Source organism: Sus scrofa, chromosome 1 (genome assembly GCF_000003025.6).
Source record: "Sus scrofa isolate TJ Tabasco breed Duroc chromosome 1, Sscrofa11.1, whole genome shotgun sequence".
NCBI lineage: Eukaryota > Metazoa > Chordata > Mammalia > Artiodactyla > Suidae > Sus > Sus scrofa.
The window spans coordinates 253,270,684-253,286,943 of record NC_010443.5 but is presented as its reverse complement, the minus strand read 5'-3'; the positions used below and the strand labels follow the sequence as shown (position 1 = coordinate 253,286,943).

At 40.1% G+C, this 16,260-nt stretch overlaps 1 protein-coding gene across 2 annotated transcripts in view; it reads right to left on the bottom strand.

The window, feature by feature from the left end:
* KIAA1958 (KIAA1958 ortholog) overlaps positions 1 to 16,260 on the bottom strand; it is a 156,450-nt gene that overhangs the window by 71,886 nt on the left and 68,304 nt on the right. For both annotated transcript variants that reach the window (XM_013993763.2, XM_003122070.5), the window contains exon 2: positions 10,595 to 11,789. In XM_013993763.2, coding sequence (XP_013849217.2) covers positions 10,595 to 11,765 — 1,171 coding nt within the window. In that variant the 5' untranslated portion in view covers positions 11,766 to 11,789. The remainder of the gene's footprint in view (positions 1 to 10,594; positions 11,790 to 16,260) is intronic.

The window sequence follows — 16,260 nt, the reverse complement described above, 5'->3', positions numbered from 1 at the left end:
CCTTAACCCACTGAGCAAGGCCAGGAATCGAACCCGCATCCTCATGGATACCAATCAGGCTTGTTACCACTGAGCCACAACACGAACTCCTCATATTTAGATCTTTATTATTATTATTTTTTTTGTCTTTATGCCTTTTCTAGGGCCGCTCTTGCGGCATATGGAAGTTCCCAGGCTAGGGGTCGAATCAGAGCTGTAGCCGCCAGCCTACGCCAGAGCCACAGCAACATCAGATCCGAGCTGAATCTGCAACCTACACCACAGCTCACGGCAACGCCAGATCCTTAACCGACTGAGCAAGGTCAGGGATCGAACCCGCAACCTCATGGTTCCTAGCTGGATTCGTTAACCATTGAGCCACGACGGGAACTCCCTATTTAGATCTTTAAATGAGATTTATTTTCATGTCTAATGTGAGGTAAGGATCTAACTTATTTTCACCTACACGGGTGGCCAATTGTGCAATACCATTCGTTGGATGGTCCAGCCTTCTCACAACGATTTGTGACAGCTCTCTTTTCATGTACAGTTCCCATATGTATGTAGGTGTGTTTCCGGGCTCTCTATCCTGTTCTATTTGACTATTATGGTTATCAGACCATTCCATTTTAATTACTACAGCTTTATAATAAGGCATATATGTTATATATTATATGTCATATAAGGTATAATGGGTTTTCCTTACTGCCTTGGTATAACTTAGGTTACAAAAACCTAAATACTTTGAGAAGACATGACAATATAGTCAGTTCTTTTTCTTTTTATAAAAGAATAACTATACTTAGTCAATTTCTCCTCCTCATACCTCTCCCCAGTGCAGACAAGCCTAAAAACTAATTTAAAACCAAAGCTTTGTCTTTTCTAAGAACTGCAAAACAGGAAGGAAGGAAGGAAGGAGGGAGGTGCCTCTCAGCCAGAGGCTAGGGACCACCCCCTCCAGCTCCTTAGGCTCATTTTGATCACAGGCTTTATACTACATACGATAAAACCTAAGACAACCCCGCCCCCAACCACTCTGGGCTTCCGATTAGCTGGGGAGGAGGTGTTTTGTGGCACGTAGGAAGGAGAGAGGAGACCCTATGACACTCGAGGAGAGTGAGCGGGCGATCTTCAAATAGAGAAAGAGTAAGATCTGTGATACTTAGCAGAGGGGTGGAAAGCAGACTCCAAAAGGCTACGGGAAGGGGCGTTGACAGTAGTATCTGAAAGGGTTCACAGTGTCCAGTAACATGTTTAGGGATCTATCATTTCATCAAGGTTTTGACTTGCTCTCTCTTCCTATGGACAAGCAGTCTCATATCATAATAAGGGAGGGACCTGATTTCCTCACTGTGCAATTAGGTGAGTGGAGGAATGGAGCACACATCATCTATTGTTTTTAGATGATGTTGCTAACATCAAGCAGTGAGTCCTAGAAACTCCTGGAAGCAGGTACCTACTGTTCCCCCTGGATGTGTCCTCAATATTGACGACTTATCAACACAACGACTGCATGTGTACTACAGTGCGTGCAAGACATCACATGCGAGACACCGGGACTGAAGAGCAGGGTGCCTGGTAGCTCCATCAATAAATGCCTCCCTCATCATTACAAGACAAGGGGCTCATGAATAAACTAGGTAAGCATCTAGTCCATTTACTTTCTTTTAAGAGGCCTAATGGCTTTAGGCGCACTCCATTTTACCAAATCCTATGGAACGTTCCACTTTACTACCACTACTGATGGCAACCCAAGGGTGAAATTACACCAAGAGAAAAAGAAATGGACAGTAAAAAGGAAGAAAAGAAATGAAATATATGAGACAACAAAATGTCAATTTTCTAACATTTCCTAATATTTTTATTTTGGGCTACCTACTGGTGATTCTCATGGTCAATCTCTCTCTCATGGGATCAAACTGGAAAAACAGTGAAGAGATAAAATAGATCATTTCAGGAAAGAGTAGCTTCATATGAAATGACATGGAGAAAAGTACACCTAAGAGAAAAACTAATCTTTCAAAATTAATTTTTTTTTTTTTTAGGGCTGCACCCGTGATATATGGAGGTTCCCAGGCTAGGGGTTGAATCAAGGCTACAGATGCCAGCCAGCCTAAACCACAGCCACAGCCACACAGGATCCGAGCCACATGTGTGACCTACACCACAGCTCACGGCAATGCCGGATCCTTAACCCACTGAGCAAGGCCAGGGATCGAACCCGCAACCTCATGGATACCAGTTGGATGCGTTTCTGCCGTGCCACAACAGGAACTCCACAAAATTAATTTTTAAGTAATACTCAATATGGTGGTGAGAAACTCCAAATGCAAAGTGCCAGTGAAAAGATTTCATATCCAAACAACAAAAACAAAAAGCTCGAACTGAGTTTTCTCTCATTTTTCCAAAATTGCCCTTATAGCCCATAGCTGAAAGCAAAGGTACTAACACCCCCTCTCCCCCAGTTCAGTGCAACTCCCACAATGGACATATTTCAGCAAAAACTCCCATTGGGAAGGGAGAGAAGGTTTAGGGTGAGGAGAAGCTATCTCTACCCCTCACCATCCTATATGGGTGGCTTACAGTTCATACAGCCAGACAGCACATGCTATAGGGCATACTGTAGCAGTGGTTACTTACCAAAGGGTATCATCTATTTTAGCTGAAAATACAAACCTAGTGCCAAAAAGAAAATTATTTTATTTTTCATGCAGCATCTGGGAGAGATTAACATCTTTCCTAGGTTCAGAGGTTTTATTCCTCTAGCTTCTTCGTTTAAAACAATGAAAGCCCAGTCTCGCTACTTTAGGCAGAAAAAGAATTTAATAGAGGCCACACAATCTCCCAGAACACCAGGAAATCAGGGTTACAGGTGACCACACCACAGCTTTGCCCTGGTGGAGACAAACCAGCCACTAAACCCCTGCGTGGGCCTCTAAAGGGAGAACTACTACTGGATTGCTACTCCTGCTGCCTCTAGAAAATGGACCGTATTTACCAAAATAGTTTCCTCTAGGTACTTCTGATGAGAGTCTAGAGTGAGGGCATTTGACTGCCAAAGCCTCACATCACAAGATGTGCCCTCACTGAAATATAAAGAGGGAAAAGCAGGTTTCTGGCCTCTCCAACGGGGAAGTGCAGATGCTCAAAGGAGGGAATTCTCTCAAAAGGAAGAGTGTTCAAAGTCACCGTGCAGACAGAAGAGAGTCAATAAATACCCTCTGCATTTCCTACATCACTGCTTCTCAAACTTCAATGTGCATACAAGTCACCTGGAGATCCTGTTAAAATGCAAATTCCAGTTCTATGGGTCTGGGGTGGGGCCTGAAATTCTGCATTTCTAATAAGTTCTCAGGTGACACTGGTCCATGGACCATTTTAGTAGATCAATGGATGTAACTGCATAAAACTAGAATTTACTTGACTACTCAAAAGAGTCCTGAGTACAATAATGGCAGCAATGATAATGAAAATGAAAATATTAATAATGGTAGAAACTATTATTTATTGAATGTTTATCCTATGTCATGCACGAGAAGTGCTTCACCTATACTTTGCATTTGCTCCTCAAACAATCCTGTGAGACAGACATTGTTATGACTTTACAAATGAGGAAACTGAGTCCAGAGAAATGAAATGACTTAACGAGGGTCACAAGGGCAGCAGAAGGCAGGGCTAGGAACCAACCTAGGCATGTCTGATTCCAAACTGAGTGGCCAAGCTCTGCTATTTCAATGCCCAGCACTGACTGCCATATCAATCCTCAGATGAGCACCCCTTTATGATAAGGAGGGAATGATGGCATAAACTGAGCCTGAATTTTACTTTGCCTCTCTTGTCTCTTAGAGTTTATGCCTTAGGTCTTCCTACAGGAAGGTACAGGAAAGAGTATGGCTAAGAAAACAAATTTTAAGTCTTACTCCATCTTCTAAGAAGAGATATTACATTTCTTGTGGGATAGAGGAACACAAAATAATGTATGTATGTTTGTATGTGTCTGTGTTTGTATGCATATATACATACACATATGCGTATACACATACATAGAAGCATATGCTTCCTTATATACCTTTCTATCCCTTATGTTAGAACACTGTTTTAGTACATCCAGTCTTTGAACGACATATATAAACAACTCTATCTGCCCACACAAAGAAAACTAAATGCTCAAAAAACAACAAGGAGTTCCTGTCGTGGCGCAGCGGTTAATGAATCCAACTAGGAACCATGAGGTTGCGGGTTCGATCCCTGGCCTTGCTCAGTGGGTTAAGGATCCGGTGTTGCCATGAGCTGTGGTGTAGGTCACAGATGTGGCTCAGATCCCATGTTGCTGTGGCCCTGGAGTAGGCCGGCAGCCACAGCTCCAATTAGACCCCTAGCCTGGGAACCTCTATATGCCGCAGGAGCGGCCCAAGAAAAGGCAAAAAGACAAACAACAACAACAATAACAACAACAAAAATCCCATCCACATAAACAGCAATAGGTATTGCTTGCCTCTTTCAGAAAGATCAGAACCCAGAATGTTCTTGGAAGAACACTCCCTCCCTACCTGATCCCCCACACTGGTAGCTATGTGGTCTGAGTAGGACTTGTCTCAATACTGTTTCCAGGGTGGGAGCCGGATGCTTCAGAGACTGATTCGGGGGTTAGTGGGAAGGCTGTGACACAGGCTCTGTCTATTGCTAGACATGAATCCCAGCAATACTTAGCAACCACCTTGGGGACCATGCAGGTATCAAGTATTAGGAAGCTAATACAAAGGAAGCCAAGGTGAGAAATGGCAAGATAGAAACTATAGACATTATTTGAACCTAGGAAAAAGCTCATCAGAAAAATCTGTCCTTGGACTACTAAGCAATTAATTTCTTTAAAAATCTATTTTAACTCAGATTTTCTGTTTCTGACAAGAGAAACCACTGTTTGTGTGTCAATACAGACCAAATAACTAGAAGTAACATACAACTTAAGTTCAAAAGCTCACTGAACTTAATTTTACGAGAGGAGATGTCAAAAGGTATTCCACTTAATGCTTTAGACTACATGCCTCTTTTTCTCTGACTGTATTTTGTTTCGCATAAAATAAAATCAATTAGTAAAAATTAGAAGAAAAAAGACGAAGAGATTAAAAAATAAAATTAAAAATCTAGAAACAGACCCATTTATAAACAAAAGTATGGTATGTAAATCAATTCAGTGGACAATGGGAATTTTTCAATCAGTGATGTTAGAACATTTGACTACCTGCAAAAATAATGAATAGAAATTCCACTCCAAAATATATTTTGATTTTATTTTTATTTATTTATTTATTTATTGTCTTTTTGCCTTTTCTAGGGCTGCTTCCGCAGCATATGGAGGTTCCCAGGCTAGGGGTCTAATCGGAGCCGTAGCCACCGGCCTACACCAGGGCCACAGCAAGCAGGATCCGAGCCGCGTCTGCAACCTACACCACGGCTCATGGCAACGCCGGATCCTTAACCCACTGAGCAAGGCCAGGGATCGAACCCGCAACGTCATGGTTCCTAGTTGGATTCGTTAACCACTGTGCCACGATGAGAACTCCTATTTTGATTTTAGAGTTAAAGATAAAAAAGGAGACAGAAGGGAAAGAAAGGAAAAGAAAACCAAAAAAGAACCGGAGGAGAATATATTTATCTAATTCAAGATAGGGAAAGGAATTCGTAAGCAAAATAACAAAGGTAGAAAAGATGATAGGTAACTAGACAGACAGGGAGATGCTGGAAAAGCAGCCTCATAAAAATTAAGAAAATCCATACCTGGAGTTCCCGTCGTGGCGCAGTGGAAACGAATCCGACTAGTATCCATGAGGACATGGGTTCGATCCCTGGCCTTGCTCAGTGAGTTAGGTACCCAGTGTTGCCTGAGCTGTGGTGTAGGTCGCAAACATGGCTTGGAGCCCGAGTTGCTATGGCTGTGGCTGTGGCCAGTAGCCACAGCTCTGATTTGACCGCTAGCCTGGGAACCTCCATATGTCACGGGAGCGGCCCTAAAAAAGACAAAAAAAATAAATAAATAAAAGAGAGAGAGAGAGAGAGAATCTGTACTTCAAAAAATCGCATCAAAAAAACGTATTGCATATTTTTTGTGTAAAGTGGGAAGACATATTTCCAATATACATGGATATGTATTTCCAATATACATGAGACTATGAGTTAATATTTCTACTATATAAAAACCATACATGAATATATCAGAAAAAGATAAAGATTTGCTTTTCAAAAGAAAAAAATATTTATGTTTCATATATAGTACATACATATTACAAATCTGACAAGCGAAAGTTGATTGCTTGCTACAATAAAACTTCCAGGAAAAGAGCTGATTAATAAAAGGGGTCCCTGCATAAAATCATAAAGGAAGATGTGTGTATGTACGTATATTTGAGAAATAAACACATAAAAACCCAACTTGTGATGCAATAAAAATTTAAATTTATGACAAATGCCCCAAATTTACATAAAAACTTCAAAAATTAATGGAATCTAAACCACTGGGAGATAGTCAATAATTCTAATAAAGTATGTCCTCTTTACTTACGACTGTTTGCTAAGATTTCGGTTGAGCCTTATGATATGGTTGACATGAAAATTAATAGTCTTAGCTACACCTTGTTAACATTTTATAACTTTGTGAGTTTAGTTCTGAACAGAAATAAGGACGGTTTTCCAATAGAAAATAGAATTTACATGGCATCAGTAAAATCAAATGAAATGGAATAATCTCTCTTCATTTCTGGCTCACTTAATAGTCATTTGTCAAATTATTTATTTTAAAAATATTATCCAAAGATACGTAGTACTTCGACAATGCTTTGATGAAGATTTAAGCTTATACAACATTCATTTAAAAATAAAAAGTACCTGATTTTGTTTTCAGCTAGTTCTTTCAGAACCTTTCTTCTTTGCTTAGTCCTAAGTATGCTTTATATATTTAGTGCTTAACGTTCATCTGTACATATTCATCCACGTACATTTGGATGTGCTGGATTCTAAATTTTTATTTATTTAAATTTTTTTTTTTTTTTTTTTTTTTTGCTGTTCAGGGCCATACCTGCGACATATGGAAGTTCGCAGGCTAGGGGTCAAACTGGGGCTGCAGTTGCCAGCTCATGCCACAGGCACAAGCAACATGAGATCTGAGCTGCACCTGCGACCTACAGACACAGCTCACGGCAATGCCAGATTCTTAACCCACTGATAGAGGCCAGGTATCAAACACACATCCTCATGGATACTAGTCAGGTTCTTAACCTGCTGAGCCATGACAGGAACTTCTAGATTCTAAATTAAAAAAAAAAAAAAAAAAGTTTAAAATAAATTTATTCTACTATAAATAAATATGCAAAAACAAACAAAAAATAAAACTTTTAAAGTACAGAGCCTAATCTGGGCTCTACAAAGTAAATTATAAGCTGAATTTATATACCTCTATTGATCAGATTTTTGTCTCATTGACGTTTCTAGTCCAAACAGTGTGTCTTTAAAGCTAACAATATCTTAGCAATATAATATCCTTCCACAGAACAATGGATCAAAACATCAGGATCATTCCTTAGAAAATGCCTATTACCAGTTAGTTCTTCATCCTGTTTTTCTTCAAGTTTCAACTCCAAGCCAAACCTATCTCCTTGTGAGAACAGAGCCAAATTAAATTTTATGACTGTATATATTATGTGCTATCCTTGGCCATCCTACTTTTTATAGCTACCATAAGAAATGCAATTTCATTGAAAGAACCAAAAAAACCTAAGAATATAATCTATACAGCCATAAACAGATTAAAATGATTTGTTTTTCATATAGGCTGGATTTCTTTTCCAGAATAATTACACAATAAGATTTTCATATTTGGTTTAGTAAAGAGCCTCAATGTCTCATATACTTCACGTATACTAGTGGACTAATAATACCCACTAAGCAGATGCAAAAAAATTTGCATCTTGCTTTTGCAGGGTAAGTTATTAGAAGAATATGCAATACAAACAACAGTCTTACGAAGCTGTTTTGTTATACCAAACCTCTTTGTAAAATTCGTTTCTGAATTCTACTTCCAAATTAAAGGAGAATAAAGAAACTCGGTCAGGTTAAGTCTTAAATTTAAAAAAAAGGGGGGGGGGACAAAAAAACAAAACCAGATTCACAACTATTTAAGTGAAAAGGTACTATTTATATTCTACAAGTATCAAGAGTAGACTTTTTTAGTACAAAGATTTTCATCAGCCTAATAAAGATAACATTGTATCTAAAGATATAAAGATTAATCAAAGACCATGTTGTGACTGAGCCAAGTAAAACTAGAAAGAAAGAAAGAAAAGGAGGGAGAGGCAGCCCAGGGAATGGAAGAAGATACTTACAAATCATATATTTAATAAAAGACAACCAGAATACATAAAGAACCCTTACAATTCACCGATAAAAAGACAACACAGTTAGAAAATGGGTAAAGGATCTGAATGGATTTTTCTCAAAAAAAGATGCACAAAGGGCCAATAAGCACATTAAAAAGATGTCATTAAGGTAATGTAAATCAAAGCTCCAACATCCTATTTCACATACCAACAGGATAATATTTTTTAATAGAAAACAATGTGTTAGTAAACAAATGGAGAAAGAGGAATCTTTTAAACCTGCTGAGATTGTAAAATGTAAAGCTGCTTTGGAACACAGTTTAGTAGCACCTCGAAAAACTAAATATAGGATTTCCCAGGTGCTGCAGCAAGTTACTGCAGTGGCTAGGGTCACTGCTGTGGCATGGGTTCAATCCCTGGCTCGGGAACTTCCACAGGCCGCAGCATGCAGCCGAAAAAAGAAAACGAATAAACAAAAAGGTTATACATAAAGTTAGCATATGACCGAGTAATCCCACTTTTAGGAAGTTGCCCAAGTGAAATCCAAGTATATGTCCACATGAAAGCTTGTACATAAACGTCATAAGCAGCATTATTTACAACAGCCAAAAAAATGGAAACGACCTAAGTGTCCATCAACTGATAAAATATGGCATATTTATACAATGAAATATTTGGCAATAAAAAGGAAAAAAATGTTGATAGATGCTATCACACAGATTAACCTTAAAATAATTACCCTAAGTGCAAGAAAGCTATCACAAAAGGCCATAAAATACAACTCCATTTATATGAAATGTACAGAATGGGCAGAGATAGAATGGAGATTAGCAGTGGCTGACAGGGGCTGAGAGGAGAGAAAGAGTGACTGCTAATGTGTATGAGGTTTCTTTCTGGGCCGATGAAAATAGTTTGAAATTAGATAGCAGTGATGATTGTACAACTCTGAATATACCAAAAACCCACTAAATTGTATTCTTTTTGCGCTGGGGTTGTTGGTTAGAAATCCTATAAAATTGGGTTGTGATGATCACTACAACTAAAAATGTAATAAATTCACTGAGTAATTAAAAAGAAAGAAAAAAATTGTATTCTTTAAAAGAGTTAACTTTATGGTATACAAGTTATAACTCAATAAAATTGTTATTTTAAAAAGAAAGAAAAACTGAAAAGCATAATTTTGAATTGGGATGTGAATATATATACTATATTTTATAAATAACGCTATGACTGTCTTAGGAAATCATGAATTGAGGATTTCCTTTGGGAATCTTAACACTGACATTAAAATTGGGAAAGCATGTTTGCAAAGCAACTTAATTTCTGGAAGTTAGAGGGTAAAAGCATAGGTACCTTGGGCTTCTAGAAGCTTTCCCCAAAATGCATGACTTTATGAGAAGGACTAAAATGAAATCAAAAAGTGCCACATATTTCTGCTTTCTATATAGTACTCTGCATGTCTCTTCATCCCTTCCATGTTTCTGCTCTGTTCCTATCAGATTTGAATCATGAACCCAAAAGCAGGATACTCCAACTGCCCTTTATATACTAATAGCCCAGATTAAATAAATACTGAGCATTAGAATTACAGAACATTAGAATGTTAGAATTATAGATAGGGGCCTCATATAAATATATCTTTCTCCTCTCAAGCCACTCCAGTTAGGTCCATGTATTACAGAAATGCAAGCTATCTGATTATTTTAAATTTTGAGAGAAAAGACAAAATACTTCTTTCAGATATATTTGTTGCTTTTTTTAAAAATTGTTTTAACTGCCACACCACCTAAAATGAATAAAGTGCTCAAACAATTCAAATATATAATACTGAAGAAATATTAGGTCTATTGTCAGTGTATGCCTACCCCAACATCATTTTGGCTTCAAACCAGTAACCAAGTATCTTGATACTGATAGGAGAGCATTAAAAAAACCTTCAAAAGTAACTTTACTATATAAAAATTCAGCTTAAGATCTGATACAAGCCTTACATCTAGCCATGCAATATCCACAGCACCATCCTACAGCTGTCCTCTCAGCTCTGAGATACACTGGATAGATGGCCTTAACTCAGATGATTCCCTTTGTAGTATCACCTAGATACATTATATCTCAGTATTTCTATCTTGAGGAGAATAATAAAGCCCCGAATTCTAGCAAACTGAGCCAACGGTTTTGGGAGTGCTGGCGGCGCAGAATTCTCTGATGTACGTGGATGAGGGACTCCGTCACCTCACCTGCCATACCTGGAATGCACTGTGCTGTGGCCTCGGTGGTTATGGTTGGAGCGACTGGGGGCTGCTGCTGACTGGAGCTCACTTCCGGCTCTGTGTTAACTGAGGGAGAAAGGGCTACCTCACAGGAGGAGACCTGGCTGGGCAGGTGGGACAGGAACTCTTCAGAAGCAACTTGCTCATCCTGTCCAGGCAGCTGCAGGGCAGACAAAGGGATGCTGATCTGTTTATTAGGATGGGATGTGCTCACAGGCATCTGCATGGCCACCTGCTGGTTGGTGCCGTGGGCACCAGGGGGTCCTCTGTTTGGTGAAGCCAGAGATACCCTGGCAGTCTTCTGGATGATTGGTCTGGACATCACAGAGGGGGATGCAGACATGCCATGTGGGTCTAGCTCGGTGCTGATGGCAGATGTTACGTGGGGAATCAGCTTAGCAGACCCTATACAGGAGGGACCAGCATGAGTCTGTGGCTTAGGTTTTGCCATCTGTGTCAATGACAGGGCTGGTCCATCTACCCCTCCGGTCAGCTCTGCATTTGCCACAATATAATAATCTTCAGGAATCTCTTGTTTGATTTTCTTAATGATGACATCACTGCTGCATTCATCAATCATCTGAGCCTGGGAGCTTGAATGGAGAGAAGATGGGACTATTCCAGGCCTTTTTCGAGTAATGCTTTGAGGCCTCTGGGTTTGGGGTTCAAAGTCACTATCCTCATCTGTAACAGAAGACTCACAAACCATGTCGAACAGAGTGTTTTCATCTTCATACTCTTCAACAGCTTCATCCAGTTCAGAAGGCTCACTGCAATAAGAGAAATCGCAAGAGTCTCTGGTCCGATTACAGTCTAGCTTCGCTTTCACTGGTCTCCCAGGGTACCTTTCAACAGGGCTAGTTTGTGTCTCAGAGGGCACTCCAATTATACTAGGACTATCAGAGTTAAAACTTCTGTTATCCTGGAAACAGACCCTTTCTTGGGAGCCAGCTCTGCAAGTAGCTGTCAGTGGCCAGTGATAAGCATGGCCAGCACTACAGCCCCACATTGCTGTCAGGTTCCCATGGGAACCTTCCGAAAGCAAATGTTTCAGGTTTGGAATGAGGCTGCAAATGGTCCCATGGCTGTGGGCCCAGCTGACCAATTTGGATAGATTCTCAGATGAGGTATGAAGGCAATCCTCCATGTTACAGGATCAGCAGTGTCTCTCCTAAAGGGAAATAAAAGAAGAAGCCATTATTACCCACATTATTCCCATATCCCAATCATTTCAATTTTCTTGAACTATGATGATCATTTGGCATAAAAAAGAAATATACTTCTGGAGTTCCCGTTGTGGCACAGCGGAAACAAAGCCGACTGGGAAGCATGAGGTTGCGGGTTCAATCCCTGGCCTCGCTCAGTGGGTTAAGTATCCGGCGTTGCCATGAGCTGTGGTCACAGATGTGGTTCGGATCCCATGTTGCTGTGGCTGTGGCCAATGGCTATAGCTCCAACTGGACCCCTAGCCTGGAAACCTCCATATGCCGTGGGTGCGGCCCTGAAAGGACAAAAGACAAAAAAAAAAAAAAAAAAAAAAGAAAGAAAGAAAAAAAGAAACATACTTCAAAACTTTATCTAGTTTTGGAGTTCCCGCCGCGGCTCTGTGGTTAACAAATCCGACTAGGAACCATGAGATTGCGGGTTGATTAGATCCCTGGCCTTGCTCAGTGGGTTAAGGATGTGGCGTTGCTGTGGCTCTGGCATAGGCCGGCAGCAACAGCTCCAATTAGACCCCTAGCCTGGGAACCTCCATGTGCCTCGGGAGCGGCCCTAAAAAAGGCAAAAAGACAAAAACAAACAAACAAACAAACCAACCAACAACAAAAAAACCAAAAAATACTTTATCTAGTTTATATCACTGTATATGGGCAAGGACTGGAAGAGAATACAGGAAAAAAATAACAGTTGATGCTTTACGGCTACGGGATTTGAGAAGTTTTTTGTTAATTTCCTTTATTGTTATAATGTCTACCTAAGACAAAGAAAGAAAAAAAAGAGAAACAAGTAGTAAAAAAGAGGTAAGATTTTTTTCATAGTACATTTTACTTCCAAAGTCACAAAGAGAGAGGTTCAGTCAGTGCTGTAATAACAAAATGTGTGTATTATTTGTATTGACCCAGAGGATGAACTTCCAACTTCAACATCTACCATTATAACCTTCATTACTGGAGGCAGAGCCAACAAAGGCTTAGATTCATTCTAGGATGGATATCCAAGAAACGAAGTCAACCTGCTGGGCACCAGAAAACAAATGACACCACTGAGAGGACAAGGAGAGAATGAGGGGCTAAATTCGGGAAATGCGGAAGAAAAGTCTCTAACACGAAAGGCAGAAGAGACTGGGAGGAGAGCCACTAAAGGGCCCGCTGGGGTCAGGGGTGCAGGCAGGCTGGAGACCAGAAGCAAGGATGGGTGGACAGGGTGCCAGCACCCTAACCAAATCTTAGAGCAGGTTTCCCACCTCCTTGCTGTCTGAAATTCCTGAAATACTGCCTTTCATCTCACAATTTAGAGGTAAAACATGCAAACTGTTTTTACCATCTGAGGTCCTGTATACACAAGGATAACTAACTACCAAATAGGAATGAATCATTACTGAGCAGAAGTCAAAATGACTCACTTGTTATGGGTCTTTGACTAAGTAAGAGTGAGGACAATGTGATGGGCAGAAGAAGTAGAAAGAGGTATGTAGAGTCTACATGTGATTAGAAGGTCCAGTAAGGCTCTGCCAAAAGGGAGATCCCGGGAAGAACCAGGCAGGAAGGAACAGGGATCTTGATGTGTGATTTAGTCTTCCCCGCTCTGCAGCTGTGGGTGACAAGAGGTGCTTCACCCGAGGTAGGCTCTGCACTAAGGTGCCAAGGTCCAACTGCAATGCCACATGACCATGCAAGAGAGTACATGTGAGCCTCCATTCTCTGCCCTGCCTCCACTGCACCCTGTCAGCAGAGTTTGGTAAATTCAAATCCTTGAAAATGTTATGAGGCCTCTGTGATAATGACCAGGGGGACATGGTCCATCTCCCAAGTTCTTTTTCTACTACAATGGCCTTTCCCCATATTTCTTGTGGTCTCCTCCTCTCTGAACAGTTTCCCACCTCCACTGGGCCTCTAAAAACTCTGTAAAAACTCTTTCCTTTAGCTTGATACATAGCCCTCTTCTTTCTTTACCCAGAAAACCCCTTTAAGACTGACCTCAGAACCACCTCCCACTGAAGTCTTTGTCAATACTCTTTTAGCCTCAGAGAGTTTAGATTCTCTTCCTGTACTGCCATTATCTCAAGGAACTTTGCCTTTGCCGTACTGTTATTGCTGACACCCCTAGCCACCTCCTAGACTTGGATTACCCCAGGACAGGGACTATGATATAATTTTTTATTCATCAATGAGGACCTAGTTAGGGATGCAGAAATTAATATGACATGGTGCTACTCTTGAGGCCTTCTAATCTATTGGTGCTGAATAAATGAATGAAGAGTAAATGAATGAATGTATAAATACTGGCAGGACCAGCAACACTAACAAAGTGGACATAGAAGACCCTCGAATAAGAACCATGAATTTTCCTCTCATGACTTTTATTGTAATCATTCAAAGGATTAGAGGATTTTCTCCCCAGTAGTGTAGCCAAAACACAGCTGCCTTGTGTGTGTAGGGGAGTAATACATGAGCAACCTGACTTTATGAAGCAGCACAATAATCAAAAGAACACTGACTGGTGTGGGAGTCAGGAACTTCAAATTTCATCCTGGAACTGATGACTGTGCCTTTAGCAAATCACTAATTATCTCTAAGCCTAAAATGACAGGACTATATGATCTTTAGGTTTCCTTCATACTCTAGCAATTTAGGGGCTTATTTCATTTATATTCCTTTCATATAACTTTAAAGTGGAAATGCAGATAAACGAGAAAGACTAGGTGGTTTCTGATGTTTGTTTTGTTAGTTTTCTGTTTAGTTGGTGTGGCAGAGACTTCTATTTGTCTATCCAGTATACATTCTCTCTTGCTCTCTCTTTTTTTTTTTCTCTCTCTCTCCTTCTCTTTCTTTTTCTTTTTTGGTCACACTCACAGCATGTGGAAATTCCCAAGCCGCAACAGTGACAACGCCAGATCCTTAACCCACTGAGCCACCAGGGAACTCCATTCTTTCTTATTCAATACAGAGTCCCAATCTGTTGGGGCACCGATATGGACACCTAAAACAGACTCAAGCTGTGTACCTACATATTTCCCAGCTTTCATTGGAATGGGAAATGTAATATGACACAGTTATGGCTCATGATATGTAAATGGAAGTGACTGGGTAGGGCTTCTGCCAAAGCCTTTGAAACACAAACCTGTCTTTTTTTGCCTTTTTCCCACTGTCCTTCCCTTTCTTGCTGCCCGAACAAGGACAAGATGGCTAGACCTCCAGAGGCCACCCTGGGAGCATGAAATAAGGACTCAAGGATAGCCAGAGGAGCGTGGTGACATCACGGAGCCACTACCTTAGCTCTGAACTGCTTAGGACCCCTTGCTTCATAAAGGGATAGATCAAACCCTGATCTTGCTTGAGCCACGTATGTGAAGTATTTGATGACATACAGCTGAACTACTAACTGATATACAAAAAAAAAAAAAAAATAACACACTCATCTCTGGTTTTTGAAACTTTGGAATAGAATCCTTCATTTGCTTTTCACCATACTCATCCAGTACAACGGTTTTTCTGATTGGATTCCACAAATAAGTTCCTGGGAGATCTATAATTGTATGTCATAATGTTTGGAACTTTTCATTTTTATCATAATAAAAAATATAATTAATATAAGCATATCACAAATCATCTAAATCTTATAAGCATTGCCTTGTAATTTTAGTGCCCCTCTGCCTTTGCATCTATATTCATATTAAGTGTCCATAATCAGTGAAAGTATCATCACTCAACTTTCAATTTGTTTGGAAGCCTGTTCACACTGTATTCTTTTTAGCAGAAAAATATACAAAACCACTCTTTTGGAAGCTCCTGCTGCAGCTCAGCGTAATGAACCCGACTAGTATCCATGAGGATGTGGGTTCGATCCCTGGCCTTGCTCAGTGGGTTAAACACCTGGTGTTGCTGGGAACTGTGGTGTAGGTCACAGATGTGGCTCATATCTTGCATTGCTGTGGCTGTGGTGTAGGCTGGCAGCTGCAGCTCCTATTCAACCACTAGCCCAAGAACTTTCATATGCCACAGATGCGGACATAAAAGACAAAAAAAAAGAGAAAGACTCAAGGAGTCCTACCCAGCAGCATATAGGTTAAGTATAAAATCTGTTGATCCTAAATTAGTAAACAAAGCTATAAGGCTGTTAACACCACACTGTATGTTAACTCAGGCAAGCAGGCATTCTATGCATTAATGTTTACACTGTTAAAGTCAAAATCAGAAACACATTAAATATGGAAGCAGACTTCCTGCCGTTAAACCTAACACTGATCGTAACATTTCAGAACAAGAGAAAACTATTATCATAGCTAATATTTACTACACAGGCACTATTCTAGGACCTCATATGTCAATAATCCTAATTATACCAACAATCCTAATAAGTAAATTATCATCCTCATTTTACTCAAAGTAATGATAGAGCCAACATTTGAGTTCAGTCTTAAC